The 25757-nt window shown below is 38.3% G+C and overlaps 1 protein-coding gene across 9 annotated transcripts in view; it reads right to left on the bottom strand.

Annotated features, from left to right (window-relative positions):
• GABRA4 (gamma-aminobutyric acid type A receptor alpha4 subunit) overlaps positions 1 to 25757 on the bottom strand; it is a 72852-nt gene that overhangs the window by 11997 nt on the left and 35098 nt on the right. For 4 of the 9 annotated variants that reach the window (XM_017804291.1, XM_017804336.1, XM_017804345.1 and 1 more), the window contains 2 exons: positions 25619 to 25705; positions 12812 to 24829 (listed from right to left, as the gene is read on the bottom strand). In XM_017804291.1, coding sequence (XP_017659780.1) covers positions 24296 to 24829; positions 25619 to 25705 — 621 coding nt within the window. In that variant the 3' untranslated portion in view covers positions 12812 to 24295. Of the gene's footprint in view, positions 1 to 6916; positions 7144 to 7823; positions 7903 to 12811; positions 24830 to 25618; positions 25706 to 25757 lie in introns of those variants that run through there. The other 5 variants (XM_017804311.1, XM_017804301.1, XM_017804326.1 and 2 more) reach the window with 5 other exon arrangements.

Here is a 25757-nt window from a genome sequence, read left to right as displayed (position 1 = left end):
AAGAACCTAGAAAAACTAAACAACATAAAAACAAACAGTGAAAAGCTTGTAAGGTCTTTGGGCCAAAGTCTATCTCTTCATGTGTACCTTACCAAGTATGACCAATACAGGGTCCCTGGGGATACAGCTATGTAGTACACATTGGTGTTGGGAGTTCAACATCCTTATTTTCTTTTTAAGAGATTCTGAATTCTCAGCTATTTTTTTCTGACCTATTAGCTTCTTAAAAATTAATGGGCCTACTTTCCTCATTTCGTTTCCTTCTTACTATTGTCCACTTAGTTAAACCTTTTAACACTTGATTAGTTTCAGCCAAACTAATTCATTATTACTCTTATCTTTTCTATGATGATTTTAATAGTGACTCTAATATTCTTGCAAAAGTCTCATTTATTTTTCACCTGCCTCCAATTTTGCACAAAGCTTCTTGTTTCACAAAGATGTCACAGCATCCTTAATCACACTTTCTCCATTATCATCACCCACAAGTTTTGACTCAGAAATTAAAGTTCTTCTATTCAACAGACTGTTATTTCAATCCCTTTTGATGGGTAGATACTTCATTCTCCTGACTTTACTCATGTATTTTTATATTATTTCAATACAACCCTCTATTATTATAGTTATATTTTTTCCATATAATATTTCTCCATCTTAATACTATTTTTATACACTACGTAAAGTGTCATTATCTCCTATTTATTTACTAAGCAAAGAGCCCTTTATTTGTTTTAATTCCCTTTTAGTTTCTGAGGTTGACTGCTTGCAATTTTCTTTACCCATTCATTTTCTGACCCCTAAGGCATTTTACTTAAATCTTCACCTTTTTTTACTGCTCGAAGGCACCCTAAATAATTCCCAAAATCCTTTTTGAGAGGTTCATTGATTTAGAAAGACACAGTGATTTTTCTACAACATTTGAATCCCAAGTTTCCTGATCTTTTCTTTCTTTCTTTAAGGAAATCCTAGCCATCACCTTCACATCAGTTTCTAAGCTTCTCCTTTCCGTTCATCTTCAGCTCAGTTTGCTTCACTCACTGTATCTCATAGTTTAGTCAGCAAATTGAACATCTTAATTATAGACCTACTTTTGTTCTCAAAAAATTTAAAGAGAACTGACATATGTCAATTCAACCTAAGGATGTTTTCTGTTACAAGAACTTTTTTCACATTTTCAGAGCTTACTACACTATCTCTGTATAAATTTATGTTCAACCAGGGATGCAGTGAATATTAGGAAAAAGAGGGTAGCCAGAAGAACATGTAACTACAGGCAAACAACTATCTATCTAGTGACCTCTACTTTCATTGACAATTAATAACTTACACCTAACCCTAAAGAAAGAAAACACAAACATAATCCTAAGGAATAACATTCTAAAATAATAAATATATCCTAATCAGAAGTATATAACATTTGTGCAGCGGTTAAACATAATGTACTAATGCACCCAACCTCTTCTTGTCCCTTATCCTAATATATACTGACGTAAGGAGCAAAAACAGCAGGTAATTAACAGTTAATCCATCTGCAACTTCTGCTTTTTTGATATCATATCTGCCTTGCACCACAAGCCACTCCATCACTCTATGGCTGAAGTACTTATTCAGAAGGGTGTGCGGGTGGAGGGCTGGCAAAAAGAGAAAAGCAGGACCTTTTAGCAGCACCATCAGAAAAGAAGTGAGAACTTGACTGGAATTGCCCAGGTGACACCCAGTTTCTGTCTCACCACTTGCCCCTATGTTACACATACTAATTCAACAAGGTAAAGCTGAGCTGCCACACAGTTAAAAACTAAAAGCAATGTTGAGAACATCACAGTCTAACAAAAGCTTTTGTAAAAACTATACGTTGATTTTTTAAAAATTAGTATTTCGATCAGTTTACATACAAATGCAACCTCTTTGTTTTTACCTTAAAAACCTGAATATATAGACCACGACTTTGAATGGGATTAGAAAAAAGCTAGACAGATAAACTGCCAGCTGCCAAATCACAATATGTGGTAAGGACAGTGGCAAGAGTCCTCATAATAAAGATGCAAACCCCTAAGAAACACAAGGAGCTATAATCACAAAAATACGGATCAAAATAATTAACAAACCGCACACTTGATTAATTTTTTCCTGAATAAAGGAAATACACCTTATTTTTCCTGAAGTACGGACCTTAAGAGATCAGCTAATCTAGACACATAATCAAGACAGGACCAACAACATTAAAACATTTCTGATACAGGTTTTTTAAGAAGAAAAACAATGACAAAGATTCAAAAAATCATTATACAGCCCTGTGGTGCAATACAACAGCAGCTAGCAGGTTTTTCCCCATGTCAAAGGTGTCCCTCATTGCTTAAGTGTCAACCTGTGAGTTTGAGTTCCCAAGCAAAATACAGAAGACTAAAAGGTAATCTTGCACATACAGATAATCAAGAGAGTACATGAAGTCAACAAGATGTAAACACATAATTAAAACGACTGAAATACACATTGGGGATGGATTAATGAAGTGGGACATGGTATTGTCATCACATGAACGCCCCTGATTTTCCCCAGTCATAGAGACACTGACCATCTTCTCAGTTTTAAAGTCTGATATAAATAAATTATCAGTAAAAACTACTCACTGATGGACATGGGTCATCATGCACTGGGCTATTCGACACTATCAGCAAAGAGACATGAATCCCATAAAAGCTGATAAATGTGAAGGGGTGCAGTAATTTAGGCCAGGGTATAAAAACCTACTTTCAATAAGAGTCTACTCTCAGTTCTGCTCCAGAAGTAAATTGTTTACTATCCCCATACCTTTCCAACAATACTACCTTCACATTTCAAGTTTTCACAAGATGTACAACTTTATTTACTTGTTCTCAGCTTTTTAAAGGCCTTCAACAGGGATGCTATACAAAGACTGTCTTTACTGGCAATTGTAATTCCTGAAATGAAGAAAGGTATAGAGCTTTTTTCCTGTAATAGCTTGAAGTCAACAGCATTTAGGGTTTGCTTTTTTTATCCCTTAACATTTCCTGTTTGAGGATCATAAAAGCTGTTCTCTTTATGTAATTGTATCCTTAAATTGCTGTTTTCAATTTGCATAATGTATCATTTAAGTAAAGGTAAAGAAGCATTTCATCTTCATAATTTCTGCCACAGCTGAGATTGCAAAATTGCTTCTTGTTAGAAGGAAATTTTTAAAAAGTGCAATCACTGCAACTTTCCAGATGGCATCTAACATATTTTTCAGTCTGCTGCAATAGTATGTTATAGATATGCTTGCTATTCAGTTCAAACTAGGAAACATTTGCTCCAGCTGAGGTAACTCTTTTGGTCACACTTTTTCATCTTGTATCACGTTTCTTGGTAATTCCATAATTTTTTTACTTTCATAGTTCTAAAAATTTTCTTGTATACAAAAAATTCTCTGCAAGTTTGATTTACCAAGACACTCTGTTTCTCCATTACTAATTTCTTTGCTATTAAATCTGACTAATTCTTTTCCACAGCCTCATTTAAGTATACCATGATTTAGCCAAAATGCCATTCTACATTTATCAGTCCTTGCCTCCTACTAACTTCGATTATCTTCTATTATTAATAGCAGGTATTGATACATGCAGTACCCTTTACTATGGACCGAGCAATATGGTCAGATCCTCAAAACATCAAGTTTCTCCCGTGGTTCATGTCTGATACTTCTCTGGAACTAGTTTTTATAGAGTTGCTGGAAATATCATTGTGATTATATTGAACAGTTTTGTGCAGGCCAAAAGTCCTGCAATTGATCTATAAATATGTATTGTTTGTAAAGGTTTAGTCCCACATTTACCTGAGCTTTTGACTCAGCAAAGCATATGAGTCTTATACCTCTGTAAAGTCACTGGTTACATGCCTAAACTTTGGTTTAGGCAGTCCATTACAAGAGGCAAAGAACATAGAGATCATAATGGCTGAAACAGTACTGTTGCTTGACTTAAGACTGCAAGTCAGATCCAAAGCCGCCTGTCAGAGGACAAGAAAACACTCGGAGTCACCCTCAAGCTCTTCACCTCAGTCAGGAATCATTCTTATTTACCTGAACTCTCCCGTCCTCTCTGCACTTGAAAGCAAGCAGGATACACAGCCTTATTGCATCTGCAGTACAGGGTCACAGCCCTGTGCAGATAGTCAGCAGAGTAAAATAAGATTTGCCCTTGATTCGATCATCTTCCTTTTCCAACATTTAGCATGCTACCTCCTCTGTCATCTCTCTATCCCCTGCAACTCTGCAAGCTGATGCAACCCCTCACTTGAAATTCTTTCATTAAATCAAGTGTATTAAAATGGGGCATTCAAATCCCTGCTTGGCTGTTACATTAATCTTTTTCCATCAGAACTGGACAAAATTTCCAGGTTTTTCACTGAAAATTTAAAAAATCTTGGTTTTGCTGACTTGCAAACTTAGGCATTTTAAAGATTTCTTTTTCAATCATTATTTTTCAAGCTCAATTTTAACACCAAAGAAAACAAAAATTTGTGATAATGTCATTTTTTATTACATCTTTCTTGGTCAAAGTAAGCTCTATGAAACATTCCAGCTCCAAAGAACTCCAGTAATTCCATTATGTTTTAATCTGACGTGGACTACATGGACTCAAGTTATCTGAAAGAAGATCTGATAAAAGGCAGCAAAATCAGCCACCTGCATGCAAAGGCCAGAAGGACTGTTTACTGGCAGACCTGAAAGACTGTTAAGAGTGCAGAGTTTATCTAGAATACATGCACATCAGGCAATTGGTTAATGATTCAAGGAGCTATCACCATATGTTAGTCTGGGTGGAATAAGCTGTGTGATGTCTCAGGTGACTCATCTGTATACCACCGCTTGGATGTGATCACAGGCTGTTAAGTTCAAGATCATTTACTTGTGATATCTGAAACTTTAAATGGCTTTATCCCAAACTGAGGGAGCATTAGGTTTATTTCCCAGACAATGAAAAACATTTGTAAAGGACCAAAATGTAATAATACATGTGATTTCGTTTTGAAATACAGGGGTTAATGGCATACAATGCCAATAACAGCAGTCAAATTTGACCTTCACCTAGGATTATTATAACCCTGTGGGGTATTCCTTTGCAATTACTTTTAAAAATTCTACTTCCAACAAAACAGTTTGCAGCATCCCTCTACAGTACTTTGCTTCAAGGGACACAGGGACTCTGCCCTGTTGCAGTCTTGTGCACCTACGCTACTAAGTTAAAACTGCTAGGACCTGTGCCTGAACAGAGTTGTGCCATTTACTTCTCTTGCCCTCCAAGGGCCCAGATTGGGCCCAGAAACCACTTGGTTAGCTGGTGCAAGCCAAAACCACCCCAAAGACTAGTTTAGGTGTTTAACTCTTAGCACAGATGTAGTCAAGAAAAAAAAAAAAAAAAAAACAAACCCCAAAGATTAAATAAAATTAAGTATTTCACAGAACCATAAAGGTTGGAAGAGACCTTTAAGATCATCTAGTCCAACTATCAACCTATCACCACCATAATCACCACTAAACCACATCCCCAAGTGCCACATTCAGATGCCTCACTTATGGTGACTCCACCACATCCCTGGCAACTTACGCCAATGCTCAACCACTCTTTCAGTGAAAAATTTTCTAATATCTAATCTGAACCACCCCTAATGCAATTTATGGTCATTTCCTCTCATCCTTTCATTTGAGACATGGCATAAAAGACTGAGCTCCTCTCACTACAGTGTCCTTTCAGGTAGTTGTAGAGATAAATGAGGTCCCCCCTGAGCCTCCTCTTCTCTAGGCTAAGCAACCCCAGCTCCCTCAGTTGCTCCTCATAGGACTTGTGTTACAGACTGTTCACCAGCACTGTTGACCTTCTTTGGACTCACTCTAGCACCTCAATGTCTTTTTTGAAGGGAAGGGCCCAAAACTGAACACAGCATTCGAGGTGCGACCTCACCAATGCTGAGAACAGGGGACCAATCACTTCCCTGGTCTTGTTGGATACACTATTGCTGATACAAGCCAGGATGCCATTGGCCTTCTCGGCCACCTGGGCACACTGCTGGCTCATATCCAGCCAGTTGTCAAACAGCACCCTGAAGTCCCTTTCTGCTGAGCAGCTCTCCAGCCACTCTTCCCCCAGCCTATATCGCTGCAGGGGATTGTTGTGACCCAAGTGCAGGACACAGCACTTGGCCTTGTTGAACATCATACAGTTATCCTCAGCTCCTCAATCCAGCCTGTCCAGATCCCTCTGCAGAGCCTTCCTGCCCTCCAGCAGACCAATACTCCCATCCAACTTGGTGTTGCCTGCAAATTTACTGAGGTTGCACTCAATCCTGTCATCCAAATCATCTGTAAAGATATTAAACAGGACTTGTCCCAATACTAAACCTTGGGGAACACCACTAAAGACCGGCTGCCAGCTGGATGTAACTCCATTCACCACTATTCTCTGGGCCCAGCCATCTAGCGAGTTTTTCACCCAGTGAAGAGTTTCGCTGTCCAAGCACTGGACTGCAAAGTATAGCTACTGCACTGGGTGATACCTACAAAAGCTCCTAAACGGATATGTAAGTGTGGTTATTTCTCTTCTACAGCAGGTATCTGAGAGGTTTATCTAGTTGCCTGAACAATTTATGAATAAAGTACTTTGTGACAAAATTAACGTAAATTGTTCTTGCATTTACTCATAACTCAGAAAACTCTTCATAAATTTTATTTACTTCAGAAACAATTCCAGTCTGATTAACTAGAGCATCCTTCTTCAGGAGAGCACTTGAGAATGTCCTCAAGTTCTACTGAATTCAATTATTAGTTTAGTTGAGGGAATCAGTTACAAAGAGAGATCAGGGATGAACACTGGGCAAAGGAAAGCAGGAACTGAATAGCTGAGGACAGAAGCAGTATATGGGACAAAGCCTAAACAAAATCAAAACAAAAACAAACAAACAAAAGGGGCATAAAACAGGATTTGAGATTAAATCTGGTGCCGCTGTACTTTGGCTATTGTAGGGATCTGTACCTCACTCTTCAGTAGTTCCAGCACAAACACAGTCGAAAATATCTTCTATACTTCTCTTGTGAGTCTCTTCATGACTCTTGCAAAATGCTCTATTCTATATAAGTTTCCCTAGAAAACTCTTCAAATAAACATGTTAGTAGCACAACACAAAGTTATTTGTATCTTGAATTAACTACTTGCGAGGTCATCTAACTTTAAAGACATTAATGTAGTACGTATTAACTGAATAGTGAAAAAAAGAAATAATGGTTACAGGGAAATGCAATAGCAATGCATTTGCGAGGACATAACCAATACTCATGAGGAAAAACCATGACAATGAATTAAGCACATGATTAAGCAATGATTTGGTTGATTTGCTCGATTTAGCACATCCTGCTCCTATAATAACAGAAGTAAGAGATGCTTACTTTATATAATTTACTCAACAAATTTGACTTTCATGTGAATAAAGTAACAATAAACCAAGCTTACAGGACACAAGAGAATGCTCAGGCTCATTCGCTCAGCTGTTGTTTTAAGCACCTGTAACCTACTGCTGCCACAGATCATTTCTTCTTTTATTATTGAACAACCAGACCACAGCATGCCTGGGGATAGAGGCTGGATACCTAACCAAGGATCTAATGTGGAGTTCAGTACAAGTTTCTACATGGCCAAATCTAAACGTTTTTGCAAGACTTGCATTCCACAGCATATTTGTTCAAGAAAAAGACATAAAAACAGTGAGCCCAAGATCTTAAAGTACCTTAGAAAACAAACAATTTGTTTATACTGTTCAAAATATGCCAAGATTACCTGAGAATAGAGTTGTCTTTCCCTCCATCCACACTGTCAAATTTCCCTGTCACCTGCCCTTCTCTCTTCTTCCCCACTCCTAGAAAAAAAATGTAGGAAAAAAGGCCTTTGCAATGTTATCAGCATGATGAAGCATCTGCTTGGGTTGAGGTTCACATTCTCCTACAGATTTGGATGTTGGATTTCAGTGAGAGGAACCAGCACCTAAAAAGTTGTGATGACCAGCACTTCACCGAGGATTTGCAATCCAGATCTTCAGAGCAGGGGCTCTTGATTTTCCTCCTGTGGGATTCCTGGCTCCTTATCCTATTTTTATCAGAGAGTCAGAGTGTCTCAGAAAGGGATTTCAGAGATTAGAATTAGAAAGGAACTATCCAGAGGTGTCTCAAAGGAGAACACTGAGAAGACAGCATATCCTAATCTTTTCTCAACCACTTCTTTTGACTTCAGTCAGGTTTACAGTGAGACATTTGTTACCTCCAGACTAAAAACTCTGGGTAAGTTGCTGCTAAATGCATTTTTTTTTCAGCACACTCTGCAGGTCTCATATTTCCAAGTATACCTTCTGTATTTTTCCCCCTGACAACAGCATATTTCTCCCTTACTGGTAGCATTTATATCCACTGTTTTTGCATTCCAATAGAGAGATCATTCAGTGGCTAAATACTTGAAAGGCACATACAGCACATGAACAAAAGTTTTCATATGTAGATTTTGATGCACCTATTTGTCAGGTGCACCTACTTATCAAGCTTTGCCCACAGATGCCTTGGACAGAGAACCAAACAATCCATTAGAGACTAGCTCTTTCCAAATCTTTCTTGGCATACAAACACATGTATTTTGAACAAATTTCAGAATATACCAAACCAACTTTTCTCCCCATCACCACTTGCAATAGCAAGCTGACGGCCATTTATGTTCATGTGATTTTATTTATGTCCCAGAGAAGCCTAATTGCTCATATTTTAGAATGTAGCTCATTCACAACAACTTACAGAAATAAGGGCAAGATAAAACATGTATTATATAAGAACTGATTGAGAAAGGTCTGGCAGATACTGTGATACATAAGTGGTCACAAGTTTGATAACTAAATATATTCAGAAGCATCAACATTGACTTCTTAGCTAATCTAGGTGGATGTGAAAATTATCAAAACCCAATATGCTGACAAGATCCCAGGCTCTTAATATCATAGAAAGAGAGGCTTCCATTTAGAGAATTGGAGTAGACTTAACAATTTCTCTCCTTATGTTGCTACATCACAAACAGTTATAATCTTTTCACATATTCAGGGATAAAATTTATCATACTTGCTTTTCAAAAGTGGTTTTTATTGCAATCTTATATGCTGAAGTAAAAAGGGGCTACTAAAAAGGGGTTTTAGGGTAACGCCAGCTGTGCCAACTCTCAGACGGTATTGCTGCTGAGGGAGACTTGGAGCCACATGGAGAGCATGGAAAACACACCTCCAATATCTCTTTCCCTGTGATAGCCAGGGAATCTGGTAGGGGCCTGCTTCTGCATTCCTAAGGCATCCCACCTTCTTGACCTTCAGCTGTCAACATACAAGGCCAAGCCTACATATGTTGCCTTCAAAGCACTGCTGTGCTTTATAGCTCACTATGAATCACACAACACAGATGCAATGCTGTTTGGAGGAGCTGAAAATTCAGAAAAAAAACACAAGCACAGCTTCCAGCCTGAACTGACAGATGTTATTCATTTCCATAAAAGCAAAGACTGTTATTAAGGAGAATAAATAAAGGAATCAAAGTCAATTGCATGGTAAAAAAAGAGGTTGCTATATTGCACTAGCAAAAATCATTCAGACAGTCTCAGACTTGTGTGAATAATCAGGCCCATTTAACTTCTGACTGGACACCTCTACCCTTGCAAAGTCTTTCTTTGCGCCCCATATGAACACATTATAACACCTAGTTATAGTGGTGTTGATATAGTCACAAAGCTAGGATGGAGCTCAAAGGATGTAGTGTCCCTGGGGAAAAATAGTCCTCCTATCACTGGATCTGTGTCCATAAACCCACATAATGCTTGGGCCTCTTCAGCTGAGTCCTATTCCCTTCAGGGCCAAATCTGTAGGCATACTAACACCTGTCTATACATTACCTGGTGCTAAGGCTTCCTGGGTGTATAGGTTGCTCAAACAAGGGATCCAGAAACACTGTGAAAAACATGTATGAAATTATCTCCTGAACCACCAACTGAATCATCCACTTTTGCCATCTCCAGATCTTGGACAGACTCCTGAAACAAAACACCTTACAGCATGCTTCAAGGGGCCCCAGAGGGCTTCTCCTTTGCTATAACGGCCCACGGGCCGTGGTGACTTCACGTTGCACATACAGTTATGTCAACTGGGAACGTGTTGTAAAATGGGTAGAAGTCTTTCAAGGTCTTTTATGGGCAAATAAGAAGAATTCCTCAGTCTGCAATCAGTTAAAAAAATCTAAAAAACAGAAAGAGTAGATACAACACTGGGGAGCCCCAAGTTGTTTGTGTTGTTTTGGCAGGCTCTCCCATGCTGTGAACACCACTTCAGAGTAGCTCTTTATTCAGCTTCTTGTCATCTGAAAAAGAAAACACTTCAATGCATTTTTAATGAATTTCCTCTACTTTGAAATGAAATTTTCTCAGTTGAGGAAGTAAAAATCTCCACAGAACACAAGAGAAAAAGTCACATAGGAAACATATCCAAAATTACAATAAATGCCAGCAAGTACATCTGGACACATAATCCACCCTAGAATATCTTTGGCAACTTGTCCCAACAGCCAGGACCTGCTAGGTTTTCAGTAAGATTCCTTTCATACTATCCCTCAAGGCTGGCACATAATTCCCATCCAAAGGCTTTCATCAGCATTAAAGCCAGTTCAGCAATACAGGTAAGTCCTCTACTCTTCTTAACAACTACCCCCCAGCATCACTTTCCAACAAATCTGAAAAAACAAACCTTTGATCTATAATTTCTCTAAATCCTGCTGGCTTAATCACATCAACTCACGCCTTCATTTTCTCTGACCTAATAGCATCAGGTTGTGACCAGTTCCTTCCTGCACTTACACTGGGATTACCCTCCACCTTGTCTTTTGAATTTCTCCAGCCTCACTCAGCTGTGCTGAAGTCAATACAACTTCCCGTCTCTCTATGCCTGCACTGGCTGCCCATCCTGACCTAACAATTGCATAAGCTATGAAGTCACACGGGCTACATCCAGCCTTTTCCCAGGTGTTTCTTTACTTATATCTGGAGCTGTCATCTAGTTTGTTTCCTAGACAATTTTGGTCTTACCATCTCAGACCATCTAACAGGCTGAGCAGGTTTTAACTTTCATACATACCAGGTCAAAGGCTGCTCAGTAGATGAACAATGACGTTCAGCATTTGTGACCAAGATTTTTGTTCAAATAAAGGCATACTTAACTCTGTCTTCTCCAGGACCATTCCAAAAGAGCATCCCAGCTCTGTGCATGTGAGACTGAGCCCTGCAGAAAGGAGGGAGGAAAAGGGGAGAAGGCAGTGGTAGACAAAAAGCCAGAACCTGACTTCCCCAACCAAGACCTCCTCAGCTGTGTTTTTTTTTATTAGAAGTACTAAACATTACACACAAAAGTAGAACATTTTAATGTGAATTGAGGGCACCTATTCCCAGCTCAATCACAGATTTTTCACAAGCCTACAGTGAGACCATTCGGACAGAAAACACGGGCTCAATTCTCTTAAACTCAGACTGAAGATATATATACAACAGAAGTCTCATGGTCCTAATTACCAGTAACAGATTTAGTGCTCTCAAGGAGCACTAATCATACCCAGTATACAAAGAGGAATGAAAAATGAATTTAGGAGGTGTTTTGCACTAGCCCAGAGCAAAGTTCCTAATTGTTTTAAGCCTCCTCTTACACCACCAGCAGCCATAGTTCTAAATTACATAAAACCTGACCCCAGCAACTTTCCTTGGATGCTCAACAGGCCTCAGTTATAACCTAACATCAGAATTCCCCATCTAGTCAATGCAAGTGACATGAGTAAAATGTAGGATGTGGGGTAGCTAACATCATGCCATATAACATTAAGTGGCAGCAGCAGCATGTATGACTAATTCATGCATCTGGTTTAAAAATGACAGCCACAGAAGACAGGAGAAAGGGCTGTAGTCTCCCAAATCTAGCTGTGGTTGTCAAACACAGCAGATTTCTTGGCATCAACATCTGTCCCTGAAGCAAGCAGCAATTACAGCACTTTGCAGCATTGTAAGCCATTCTGACAGCTTTCAGCTCACCTGCAAAAAAGATTTGATCGTCCTGGCCACACTTAGCAAAGGAAATTAGGGTGCCCCACTCCCTGCCTTGCATGGGCCAGTGTGCATACTAAAATAATTTCTCCGCATGTCTCTCTATGCATATTTGTTGCAAACTATATTTCATCCTTGCTGAAACACAGTTTTTACAAGTCTATGTCTTCTAATGCACAGAAACTTTACCAGGCCCAAGCACACAATATTAGAAAATCACTTTAGGTCATGTAAAGAATTAGAGCAGCTGACAACTGGCCTGTTGGCAGGTAAGGCAAGGAGTAAGTGCTCTTAGATTACCTCAAAGGAATTAGAAATAAATAAATTAGATAATAAAGTGGGCACTGCTAATCTGTGTATTATTTGTTTCTGATGCTGTGAAAGACACAAGGTAATTAATTTAGCTTTTAGCTTGTTAACATAGTGAGACATCTTGACAAAGATACATCAGTAGACTCATGTGCCATCTTAATAAATAATACTACAGATTAACATTCATCATATTGCTAATGAAACCCATCCCTTTATCTGTTCAAATATAAAGCATCAGGTTGATTGAATCATTTAGTGAACATCAGTGTTCCAGCAATAACTACAGGAGAATCTACACCAAAGAAGTTTACTATATTCCTTCCTCTTCCTGCTTCAGGCCACAATTAGAAAGACAACTGTTTAAGAACTCTCACAACTGTATTTTATTTGACATTAGCAATATACATTGGAGTATAATAGGAACAATTTTTTGCACAATCTTTCTTGCAAGATGGATTTATTTTCCAAATACATAGATGTTCATAATACAGGAAGGTAACAGTTAAGCTGCACAATAGCAAAACAAGTTGACACCTATCAAACCACCTTTTAAGTTTGTTAGTATAGTCAGGTGACCAGCATTGAACATATGCATTCAAATAATTTAGTTAACCTCTGATTCTTCCAATCCTTCCAGCCATGTTTTTTCCATGCAACTAAAATGTGCACCAGGAATGGTGTAAAAGAATTCAACTTCAAGACTTCCCTTGCCTTGATTTCCTTTCAGTTTTTCTGCATGTATGAGCCAATACAAAGGGATAAACAGAATCTGACATGGCACAGAAACTCTTGCAACATGCATCTAGGACAGTTACATATTGCAGAAGTAGTTACATTATTGACAGAGAAGTTAGGGGATTTAGGACTTTTCTATAGAGGGTGTTAAAGAAGCATTTCTACTATGCTTGCTTTAGTGTAGATTTTCTGCATGCCACTACTTTTACAGGAAAATAAAAATACTTCCAAAAGCTTCATATTTTTCACTGGGAGTCTTCCTTACAATGTCTAAGCCTAAACCCAAATGCTTTGGTCACAGTGGACAGGGCTTCTCAGGAAAAGAAAAGCTTATAGAAAATTAAAATATCTGTAAATACTGTATTCTTGATTTTTTTACTTCTTTCCATCTTAAAAATGACACACAGATATAGCAGCTGCTACACCTCACACAGAAATTCCCCTTTTTTCTTTTTTTTCCGTTCCTCAGTTGGTACAGCTCTTAAACTTTGAATTCGTTGATATCTCCCAGCCTGTCTCTCAACTGTGAGTTGAGAGCAAAAGGGTATTTCACATCATTCATTAGATAGACCAATTTTAACAGCTCACAAAGTTGCCTCAGCAATTTGTAATATCAGAACTGGCAGAGCACAAGGATGGTAGGTAAAGGTGAGGAGGAGAAAGAAGGAACCTAAGGCGACCACTAGCAGGGCTTATTTACTTATTACCAGCAAGTAAATACTGTCTGCAGACAGTCTTTTAGTACACTGTCACTGTTCTGTATGTTTGCTAGTGATGCAACACTCTTCACAAACACTCAAGTCTGATAGTCCTTGCCACAGCAGCACACAGCATGAGCAGGCTGGCAGTCCTAGCACTCAGTCAGAAAATTTAGAAACCAGAAAATCCTTTGTCTGCTCTACAACTGATCTGTATTTCAAGCAACCAAAGTGGTTTATGCCACTGCACTAGCACAGGATCTTGAAATCCAGAAAACAATCCTTAAACACTACTACTTCAGGACTCCAACTCTACTCACTCTGTGCCTTGCTGCTTGACTGCCAGAGTTTATCTGTCAGTGGCATGGGTGCACACCCTCTCCCTGCTCAGACTCTGCTGTCCCCCCTGGTGATGGAGATATGATGCAGAGAGAGCTCATGGCTGAAGGAAAGGCATGTGAACCCCATGCCATCCTTGAAACTGCTGCTCCCCATCTCAGCCACAAGGCAAGGGAGCAAAGTCAGAGACAGACCTGGAACAAATCAGAGCAGCGCAAAAGTACCAGAACGTGCCAAAGCGTGGGTTTAGATTATAAATTTGAGGGGTTTTAAATAGCTAATGAGCAGCCCATAAGCCTAATTCAACTCTCGCATTTTACCTCAGCAAAATGCCTCAACTGTTCTGACCCAGAACTGGGATACCTTCTCCTGCTGAGAAGATTGCTCCATCAAGACAAAATTTAGATCTACAAAACCACGTTCCCAACTCAGCAAGGCCAGCACTGAGTGTTCTCCTGACTGGACTGATGAACTGAACCTAAAAATTCCTAGATCTTATTTGAAAAGGCAAGACCTTCTGCACTTCCCCCATGGCACAGCAGAGAGAAAACTTGGAAGCATACAGGGAAGCTGTAAACTTCCATACTTAGTAAGACCAGCTGACAGTGTGAAGATCAAAAAAGGTCTTTTCTTTTATTCACATATTTTTTCTTACCTGATTTCACTATACTTATGCATATGATATCCAGAGAGAAAGTGAGAAGTAGCCTTTTAAAATCTCTCTACAGAGTTTTCTCACCTTCTGTTTGTGTATCATCTTCACACTCTCCAAAATAAAATAAAATACCACCCATGTACTTATGAAATGGCTACTGAATATCACACAGCTAAGCATCTTTTCCACCATGACATATATTAACTAGCTTAAGAGAAAACCCACACACATTCATTGTGCCTTATCTTCCTAAGTGAAATGGCTACAACTAAAATTCACACTTTCAGTAGAGAGAAAATATTTTTATATTTAAAATTTATAAAGTTTTAACCAAATATTCTCCAAATTAATTTGAAAACAAAAGTTATCTTTTTAATATAAGCATAGAGAGACTCCTGAAGTTGGCTTAGAAGAGTTTGCTACCTTCCTAAAGTTTGCAATGGAGCTTGTGATTTCCATGTGTGCAGGTGAGAAAGCCTCTTTAAAAAATAAATTAAAAAACAAAGAAAAATTCAGTTTGATTTTCTTCTTCATAAATACACAACAAAATGGAGAAGTGAGCATCAAAGAGAAAACACCTTTCTCCAATGTTTAAGCTACAGGAGAGGTGGTAGGGGCCCCCACACACACACAAAAAAAAAAGAAAATCAGTGATGCAGTTCTGCTTCTGGGAAGGGCCACAGGCTGCTGGCATAAGGTTGTGGGTACTACCAGGCAGCGCTACTAAAGATGTTCTGTTTCATTACCAGACATGTACTTGTCACTCCCACCACATTCCACATCAGAACATTTAGCAGACATGTGAGAAGACTGCAATACACCTTAGTCCTCCTTTTAAATGTTCAGTGCTGTTACAGTGAATATGAGCAGTGCTGAGCCAAAGGAAGAGTTTTCATTCTGCCTATTCTGTACTCCAAAAAAGCATTTTCCATCCCACCCCCAGTATGCCAAAGACCCTGATGCCATACAGTACAGCTTGGATGCACAGCAACATGAATGTCTTCCAGCTGGCAGCAGTTGCTATCTCACATCTTTCCAGTCTTCTAGCCACAGCATCAGAAACCTTAGGACAGATTAACTGTGCTGATCCTTATGCAGGATTGGCAGTTGGAGTTGAATTCCACATTGCACTCAGCTTGTTCCTAAGCTGCCTACTTGGAAAAGAGTTTAGGGGGCATTTTCATAAGAGCCTTAATTCAATATAAGATCTGCACAGTCTCTAAAAGAGGCAGTCTCCCTGTCCTTATCCTTTGTTTATGACCACAGATTCTATCTTCTCCCACATGAGCAGTGTAACAGCTCTCACAGACCCATATGGTGGGTAACAAGCACATCTTTGCCTTTCATGGGATCCACACTGGGCAAGTGCCAAGGCTGTGGACATACATTTTCAGACATGCCAAATTTAAATGCAGCTGCACTCCACAAGCTGTAGCACTGACTGGATTATCAGAAATGCTCAGCACTAAACAGCTCGCATGAATTCAGGTACAGGAATGAAGTCTTCAAATTTAGGAGGAAGGCATGACACTTCAAAAAAATGGCTGTTACTGTAATGAAAGCTTTTACTTCCCACCATCCCCTCTAATAACTGAATTAAATCAGAGACAGTAATGATATTTAGTCTCTTAAACATAAAGCAAGTTAAATGCTAAACATTCTTAAGTGCTTCATTACTGAAGATTAAATATATACAGTTCCAGAAAGATTAAAAAAATATTACTGTTTACATTTTTGGTTGAGAAATGTTCTAAAACAAGGGAAACAGTTATACTTAATAAAACTCAATCTTTTTCCCCTACCATTCTGTCTCCTAATTCTTCCTGGCTGATAATAAAAATACCATTTTTTGAAAACAGCTTCAATGAAACACAAATGTTTATAACAAGACATTAGACACTTTTCTTTATTACTTTCTCATTATACTTATAATTAAGAAATAATTATTTCTAGCCTGTTTCCTGCCAGATGCAGTTCTAGTACCTCTAATAGGACATATCTTAAAATAACTGCTTGGTAGCAAGAAACAACATTTTTCATCCATACTCATGTTTTCCCTTCTCTTTCTTTTCTCTCTCTTCAAATAACTTCATTGATTTTGGCTCTTTCATAAACTCTGGCCTGCTTCTACTTTTTTTCTCCATTTTTTGTCATAGATATAATTCAAAAAATCACCTTTGTGGAGGAAAAAAGACCACAGGAGGTACCAGAGCTTTGAAAAAGCCTGAGACTGTCTTTGTTTTAATGCCAGTGGAGGTAGGATGAGAATCCTCAGACTGTGGTTTCACACCAGCTTTAATCCAGCTCAAAGCATCAATCCAGCCTTCTCACCCCCTCCTTTGTATCAGCACTAAGACAGGGAGCCAGATCATACACATTCCACTGCTATTAACCAGCCAAAAGTCAACAAGACAAACTTGGGTTTTAACTAGACAAGTTATTTCAGCCTACTCACCACAAGCACTGAAATACTTCTCCCCACACAAAGCAAGACAATAAGGAAGAAGATGAGAGCAGTACATTCAGTAGTAATATAGTTTTCCAGTGGAGTCTTAAAAAAGAGCCACAAAAAAACATGGATTCTGCTTATAGTCTCTCTAGTGCAGACTGCTTCAGAGCACAGCAGGACATAATCCGGCTCCAACCCAGAAGCCTCTTAGAATAAAACATGCCCTGAGTTCTGCCATGCCCAATATACTTCACCAGCCTTTCAAATACAGGTTAAGTACTCAAGGCCAGGATTTTTCACAAGTGGATTAATTTCCACCATGAAAGCACTGCTGGTATTGATTTGCAAAGGCATGTACCTATGAAACAAATATTTTTGTGTAACTGCTTGAGAACTCTGGTTATCTGAAATGCCTCAAACCTCCACCACTGCTCTGGTGATAGAGAATGTTGACAGAAATAAATAAAAAATGAAATACATATACATACAGAATCATGTATTTATGACGAGTATCTTCTTATTCATTTGACAACCTAGTACACTCTAACAGAGAAGGAGATTTTAAAATTTGCAAATATAAAGCATACTGTGAAGTTACTGTTAGTAATAAGGTTAACTATCTCGTATTTTGAAATAACTTTAAAAGAAACGTGTTCTTTACTTCTGAGTCTTCTGTCCTCATAGCAGTTTTACTCACCATGGAGACGAGCCACCAACACAGGATGATGAGGCAAGACAAAGCAGTAATCAACTAAATTTTGCAATGCATCAAGCTCAGAAGTCCAGCTGAGTGCTTCATACTGTCACCTGCTTCTTCTACCAACACCCAGCTAACATTCTTCCAAGGATGAAAATGTATTCACAAATAATGATTATTTCCTTAAGTGTTTCTTCATGCCATCAGATCATCCAAAGATGTCAATTAACAGGAACTTGGATACAGCATTCACAAAAAACACTAAGTAAATGTTGAAGGAGATCAACAACAGAAAGACCACCAGCATGAAATAACCCAGATCTCTGTGCTAGTTGAAGATTAATTCAATAGTACTATACTTTTCCTACAGATACTTTTCTTGAAAATAGATGTATGAACAAAAAAAAAAAAAACCACCTACCTCACATAGTGTTTTCCATCCAGAAGGGTACTCTTTCAAAACAAGACTATTAGCAAGTGCATTTGAGTTTGCCTCCTTACAATTTAAGGAATTATTTCTATGGATACATGTATATATGTATCAAGGCTGCTGCAACAGCATTAGTATTTTTAATGTCAAAACTATGCTATTATTTAAGAAGAGCATTCAATAATTGATGGGAGTTTGGATGGTTTTCTAAAAAAGGGAATCTCCAAGGCTTTTTATTTTTGCTGCTGTTATTTTTATTTTGAAGAAGCCATCATGTTCTCGGTTCCTCTCCATGAAAATGAAAATAGAATTACAACCAAAAAATGTAGTGAACTGCAATGGCTTGCTTTAAAATCCTTTAGAGTTGAATAATACAAAAAGCATAAGAAAATGTAAGAGATACTTGTAGATGCAATAAGTTAGAAACTAGAATACAATGCTATTCAGTTCTGAAATAAAAACCTACTGCATTATTTAATTCATGTGAAAACAAAGTATGTTTACAAATTCTATCAATTTTACATTAACTGCATTTTTCATTCCCTCAAGAAAACAGTACATAATATTAGCAAAGAGAGATCTCTACAGGGTGTTCTATACTTCACACTACTCTCACTTCCTTGGATGTCGCAAAAAACTACTTTTGAAGTCTGATTTACTCAGAACATGGTGAAACTATTAACCACACTAGCATTCTCCAAAATAGCTATATCTTGATTCTACAAATGAAAACTACACAAATTAATGCATATCAGACCCTTTCAAAATGGCACATTTTTCCTTTTTAAACTTCCTGTTTAAAGTGGATTGAAGTAAATGAAAAACACATATTGGTGCCAGTGAATACCAGTATAGGTCCTTACAACAATATAAACATACTTTGGAATCCCTCAGTGAAAGAAATATAAGCTCTTGAAAAAAAAAATAGGAAAAAAAAGATGCTATTGTCATTTAACTTTAAATTAATTTCATTTTTTTCCTGAATTTTTTTTCCTAGTTTTTTGGGGTTTGTGATTGACCTCCATAATTTTTTACCCTGTGGCTTTTCACTGAGTATGAAATTTTGTTTATAGAGTTTTTTTCCTCCAAATATAAATGGAGAAGCTGTATTGCTTTACACCTGCCAGACTACAAAGGGAAGCACCTCCTATTCTCCCCACTTAGCACTGAACTGCCATAAACTTACTGCCACATAGCTCTGCAGTTCTGTAAGATTTCTGCAATTTTGATTATCCTTGGCTTTATTAATATCATCAGTAGATATTATATTACACCTAAGCTTCTCAACACAGCTGCCATTTTCCTAACCTGTTATTCAATATTAGGATTAAATAAAACCAAGGGTAAATTTTTTTCAGCTGTCTCTATTGCAATTCATAACAGTTCCAGTCACAAAACCCCTTTCTATTTCAGTGTGGTCAAGCCCTATTGGCAGGTTTCAGGAAGACAAGAAAAAACTCACCAAAACTTCTTTCCTCCTTAATCTTTTGGGTCAAACAAAAGTTCTGGAGTCCAGTGTGCAAAGTCCATGATGTACTCTGCTTTCCAAACAGACCTCTTGGAAATTTTTGGTATTCGGAGGGACAGTGTGCTATAGTACACTGAGAAAGATTCTCCTAGGAAATCTCCTGTAGCATCCACGGGAAGATGTCCCAGGTGGCCAACGCGTGCCTCTTACAAGGCAGTGTGGTCATTTCTTCCATTCTGGCCTTCCCTCCACTTCCAATAGCACGAGGGATATGGGAGCACTAGGCTTTGGATAAACTGGATAAATACACACTCCATCCCCTGACATTGTCACATGGCACACAGACAATATACTTCAGCTTAAGGTACACTGTGGCCAAATGACGTATAGGAGGTACACAAGACAGTGGAAGAAGATGGAATTCTGTGCATATCAAAAAGCTGAGTTCATTCAATTTTCTGTAGAAATATTGGCTAAATCCTATTAAATACAGTTACTTGGCTTTTCTCGTTTTTTTGCAAGGTCCATCCTGAATGATGACAATGATGACAGGCCAAAGGCTATACTTGAACACCCCATAATCAATAAACTTTTAGTGCCTGTTAACAGAAAAGCTCTATTCACATTCCTTATTATTTACTTCTTTCATTCAATTATTATATGGTCTACTTGTCTGATCACAGGGTAATGTAAAGTGGATGATTAAACTGTTTACAAAGTTTACAGTTTACTTTTTCCCCTCTTAAAAGATACATGGGAGAAGAAATGCACCACCAACATCCATTTGGTGGAGATGAGTCCACTTTGTAGGAGGAAAAACAGACTCCAGTACTGCTGGTGAGCTCCAAGAGCTCAGGTCACCATAGATGGAGGGGTCTAGGTTTACCACCTTGCTCAGCTTCATTATTTTCACAACTGCAGTGAAACCTGTTAATAGAGGGCTCACAGTTGACTACAAAACACGCTTCAGTTTCTATGAAGGCAACCTTCATGAACCACGTTTTTAACTGTTTTTCTCAAACGACTGCATTAGTGGTCAGGGCTGCACTACTGCCATCTGTGAGAGTTTTGCTGCTGGTAACAATGTGTCCGAGGAAACTGCAGTCAGTGGAGACGCATCCCCACTCCCTGGTAAGGATTTTGGCTTTCTATCCAGTTTTCTTTCCTGTTGACAGATATAACTTACCCCAAGTATCTGGTTAGCTTTAAATCACTATGGTACTCTCAAATAAAAGATTGTTCAACAAAGCCAATAGGAAAAAAAAATAACAACAACAAAAAATAGTTCCTGTAGAGTTCATCTCACTCAAACTCAGCTATAATAAGCCATTTGGTCACTGAAATGACACCTGCAATGTTTTCCCTTAGGATTTTAGTTAGCAGTTTTGAACATTTGGGCCGCTATATTTAGCATATTCCCACTTTTTTTTTTTTTTTTGTGCTTCTGAGTTACAGCATCAGTGAGTATACTACAGGCTCTATACTGTTTCTGATCACTCTACAAGAAGATTAAATATAAGGAAGAACCACTGTTAACAATAAATTTCTATTTACATTGTCCACATGTACTTTGGAAAGGTAATTATGGTAATTTCTTTATATGCTGCAACATAAAAATGTTGTACAGTTGAAGAGATGAGTCCTAGACTCACAATGATTTTTTTTAATGTGTCTCATTTTCGATGTAGGCATGGAAGTGTTGTAGGGTACTTCAAAAACACACTGTCAGATTTAAAATAGGTAATTTTTTTTTTTGCGGTATCCTTAAAAATTTCTTCCAAAATAGAAGCATAGAAATAAATATTTGTAATCTATTAATTTTGCAATCCTTTTTCCTCCTTATAAGTCTTTAAAATGAAACTACAAGTGAATTCAAGTAACACATTTAGATCAATCTTAGCCTCAACCAGTGCTGATCCCACTGAACAATGCACTAGAAAAAGCTGATTATAAATCAGTATATCAGGATGGGTGGAAGGAAGAAAGAGCTGTTTCTAATGAATTGTTTAAAGCTCTGCCTGAGAAAAAACATTCTTGGTTTTCATCACAGAGGAAAGTCAAGAGTAACTTCAGTAACTTCTGCTGCACGCACTGGGTTCTTCACACAGAAAGTCATCGTTCTTCATGCTAGAAATATTTTATCGTTTGTGTAATTATAATCAATAATTGCCAGAGGATTATCTTTGTTTCTTCTGATTTAACAAAATAAATAATCAATCTCTTGCATATTATCATCTATTCTTACAATCTGTAACAATGTGACCTTATCAGAGACGAAGCATCTACAGCAACTAGCAATACATCCAAAGATACAAATTACTGCAGTTAGACATCTTGCATGGGTGCTTCATTTCCAATTTTGTGGTATGTTGCATGTAATGATTTTCAAGGAGTGCTGTAATCTCAGACATCTTCTAGATGATGTAAAAGACAAAAAAAGAAAGGACTATATCTGGCCTTTTGAGAGCATCCCTTAAGTAAAAAAAGACTAAGGCAATTGTTTATATCATCACTACATTAAAGTCATGTAAGACACTCCCACATCCTCTGCATTCTATCATCTACAGTCCAACATTATGCATGAAAGAGCAGCCTTGCCACCTCCCAGGTCCCACAAGTTAAAGGTCAGATTCTCAGTCATGAGATGGCTAAAAGGCTTGGAGAGCCAGAAGCACAGTCATAGTTTAATAGACAGACAGGGGCACAGCCATAGTTTCAGCACTATGGGTTCTTTTCATTCTGATGCTTCTCCCAGCATAGTCTAGGGCAGTCTCAGAATGCTCTCAATTAGCCCACCTGCTTGTGGTCTCCACCAGTCCTTTGATCACTGTCTGGGCACAGAACCACTCAACACTCACCTGATCTGCCCTGCAGCATATGATTTTGACCACAGGCTACCAATCTTTCTATTCCAATCTACCGAAGCTAAGGTTTAGTGCAGACCCTTTAAAGACACAGCCAGATCACAACTGAGAATTTGGCCTCTCATTTTCACCTGTCATCTGCACAGAAACACTAACCATTTGCCTAGCCAGATGGATCTGTACAAACATATTTATATGTATTAACAGTGTATCTTCCACCCGTTCCAGTGAAAACAACATTTATGATCAAGACTTCTATCAGATTTAACTATTTGATTTTTTAATAAAGTCACCAGCTTGCATATTGCATATTGAGATGCTAAGAAAAGTGCCTATCAATGCCATCGTTTAAAATGAACAAATGGATCATAAATCTTCCCTGGGCTCTACCTAGAAACTTTATTTTCTTATTTATGTCACAGCAGTCCTTCACAAAAAGAGTGTCTTTCATTCACACAGTGACATGCCATAGCTGCACTCATCAAAGCACAGGACTTTTTTTTTTTTTTGCTTAATTTTGAACACTTTTAAAACTATGTTGAAAATTTAACTTGACACAAACATTACATAAAGTAGGGGCGGAACATGTGTTCAAAGGCAATCAAGAATGTAACTCAAAAATCTGGGGCGGGTGGGGGAAGAAGGAAAGAAAAAAACCAAACCCCAAAACATCCAAGGAAAAAACAAAGAATTCAAATTAAAAGTTGAACATTGCGGATCTGGTCCTCATCTACTACAATGGATGTAATTTAGGAATAAATCCACTCAGGCTGGTCAGCAAGGTCAAAGAAGAATCAAACAGTTAAGATCACCTTACGAAACTAGAAAATCCAATTTTGAGAATTACATCAGATTTCAGATTTTACAAGGTTCAATTATTATTTTGGAGTGAGTTACAATGCAAAATAACGCTTAGTAAAAATATACGGAGCTCTACAACTCCTTTGCATAACTTTCCCAGAGTTGCACTTTCCCAGGCTGGACTCTCTTTTCTTTTTCCACTTCTCATTTTCTTCCCCTTGTTCTGCCAATTTTAATCTAGTAGGGACAGTCCTTTTCCAGCAAGCACTGTCAAAATATTCAGGACATGGACCTCGCACTCAGAGAATGCAATGCTGTGTTCAGACAGCAGTGCTGGGTGCCTCAGGGATTTGTAATAGCCAACGTGCATATTCCTAGCAGTCAGATGTGTTCCACTGCACAGCTGTGCACCTCTGCCTCTGATTTTTTCAGTGCATGTTCCTCCCAAAGACAAGTTCTGTACATCCAGAGTAGTTTGTCTGAAGGAGTGATGGTTCATTGCTAGCTGAAGGGAGGAAGACCCATTACTGTTACCCATTACTCTGGTAAGAGTTAACTAATTATCCCCAACAGCTCCAGCCTTTACAATGGGAAAGTAGCACACAGCTTTTATAAATAAGAATTACTGACCTTTTTAAATAGTTTCAAAAGAAGAAACTATGCATCAAATGTGAGTATAATTTAGGAACTACTACATAGCAGCAAAACTACATTAGACTTTCTGATTTTTCCATGGTATCCTTGGATAGATACACCACCCAGTAGACCATGTTAAATGCTCCAAAGGTAACAGGAAATAAAATGCGTGCATATTTGTCTATCTTACTCGTGCCAGAGTGAGAGGCGGGGGGAGCAGGTGGTGTGACAGCAGATGGCTTTGCAGATGCTCCTAATGTATTAGGTATGGTGGTCTGAATCTGCTCCAGTCTAGATCCAAGCAAGTGCTGAATGGAAGGGGAACCAGCTGTGGCATGCTGGGATACAAATCCAGTTAAAATTGGGGTAGAAGGAGGAGCCGGAGGGGTAGCTCTTGCAGAAGATAATGTCTCTGATGCATTGATGCGTGTGAAGGGGTTGGGACTTGATGCAGAAAAGGAGCGGGGTGTAATGTCAGAAGACCCCTGAGCTACAGAGGGAGGCTGGATGGAGCTGTGCCTTGTGTCAATTCGGCTCCCACCGTCAGCTTCGGACTGTACTGTGGCGTTCGTTCTTTTCCTCACATTTGAATTGGCATCTGTACTCTGCAAAGTTTAAAAAAAATACTACAGTCATTCTTAAAATAAGCACTCAAACAAAAGCAATGGAAACTATAATCAAGAACTATCAGAGTAATACTCATATATATAACCAGTAGCTTGATCCTAAAGCACAAAGGTCATCATGAAAATAGATTTAACAGTATATAAAGTGATAAACAAGAGTTCCTTTACCTGTGGCTGGAATATCAGAGAAGACACCTAATGCATCACACTCCATGTGATGTAGTACCTATTAATACCATAAGGTTAAGCATTCTTGGGTTAGAGTCATAGCTTTTCACAGGCTCATGCTCAAAACAAGATTGTCTGATGTCTACCTATTTCTCTGATGATATAAAAATATTCTAGGTGCAACTTACCAGCCATGATGGTTTCTGCTTTATATCTCCAGAAATATAACTACCATATACTAGGAATTCTAGTCTGTCATCTGGACCTGAGGCTATTAAAATGCAAGTATTTACCAAACCCAGTTACCACATTACTGCTCTTTCAGAAATATAGCCAATGCTTTTTCACATCAACCATCGGCAATAAATTCCCCAGGCACAACTGAACCAGGGCATAAATTCGTCTTTCATCAGCTAATCATCTCCATTAATTAACTAAGAGAAGTGGTGAATTCTCCATCACTTTATGTCTTCAGGCAAGTCTGGATGCCTTTCTGAAAGATATACTTCAACCAAATAATACTTATTAGGCTGGATGAGAAATTGAAATACAGATAAGGAAGTATAGATGGGAAATCCATCAGTTTAATATTTTACTGACTTTTGGGAATGCGACTTGGCCTCTGCCTTTCTTCTCTGCATTTAAGAGGAATACTAATATCTCCTGAACTTCCTTCTGGAAGGGTACCTGAAGAACAGAATTTTGAACCTTCAGCCCTAAAATATAATATAAAACATAT

This window comes from Lepidothrix coronata, unplaced genomic scaffold (genome assembly GCF_001604755.1).
Source record: "Lepidothrix coronata isolate B3197 unplaced genomic scaffold, Lepidothrix_coronata-1.0 Scaffold0, whole genome shotgun sequence".
Taxonomy (NCBI): domain Eukaryota; kingdom Metazoa; phylum Chordata; class Aves; order Passeriformes; family Pipridae; genus Lepidothrix; species Lepidothrix coronata.
The sequence above is the reverse complement of the archived record's forward strand: the minus strand, read 5'-3'. Positions and strand labels throughout refer to the sequence as shown.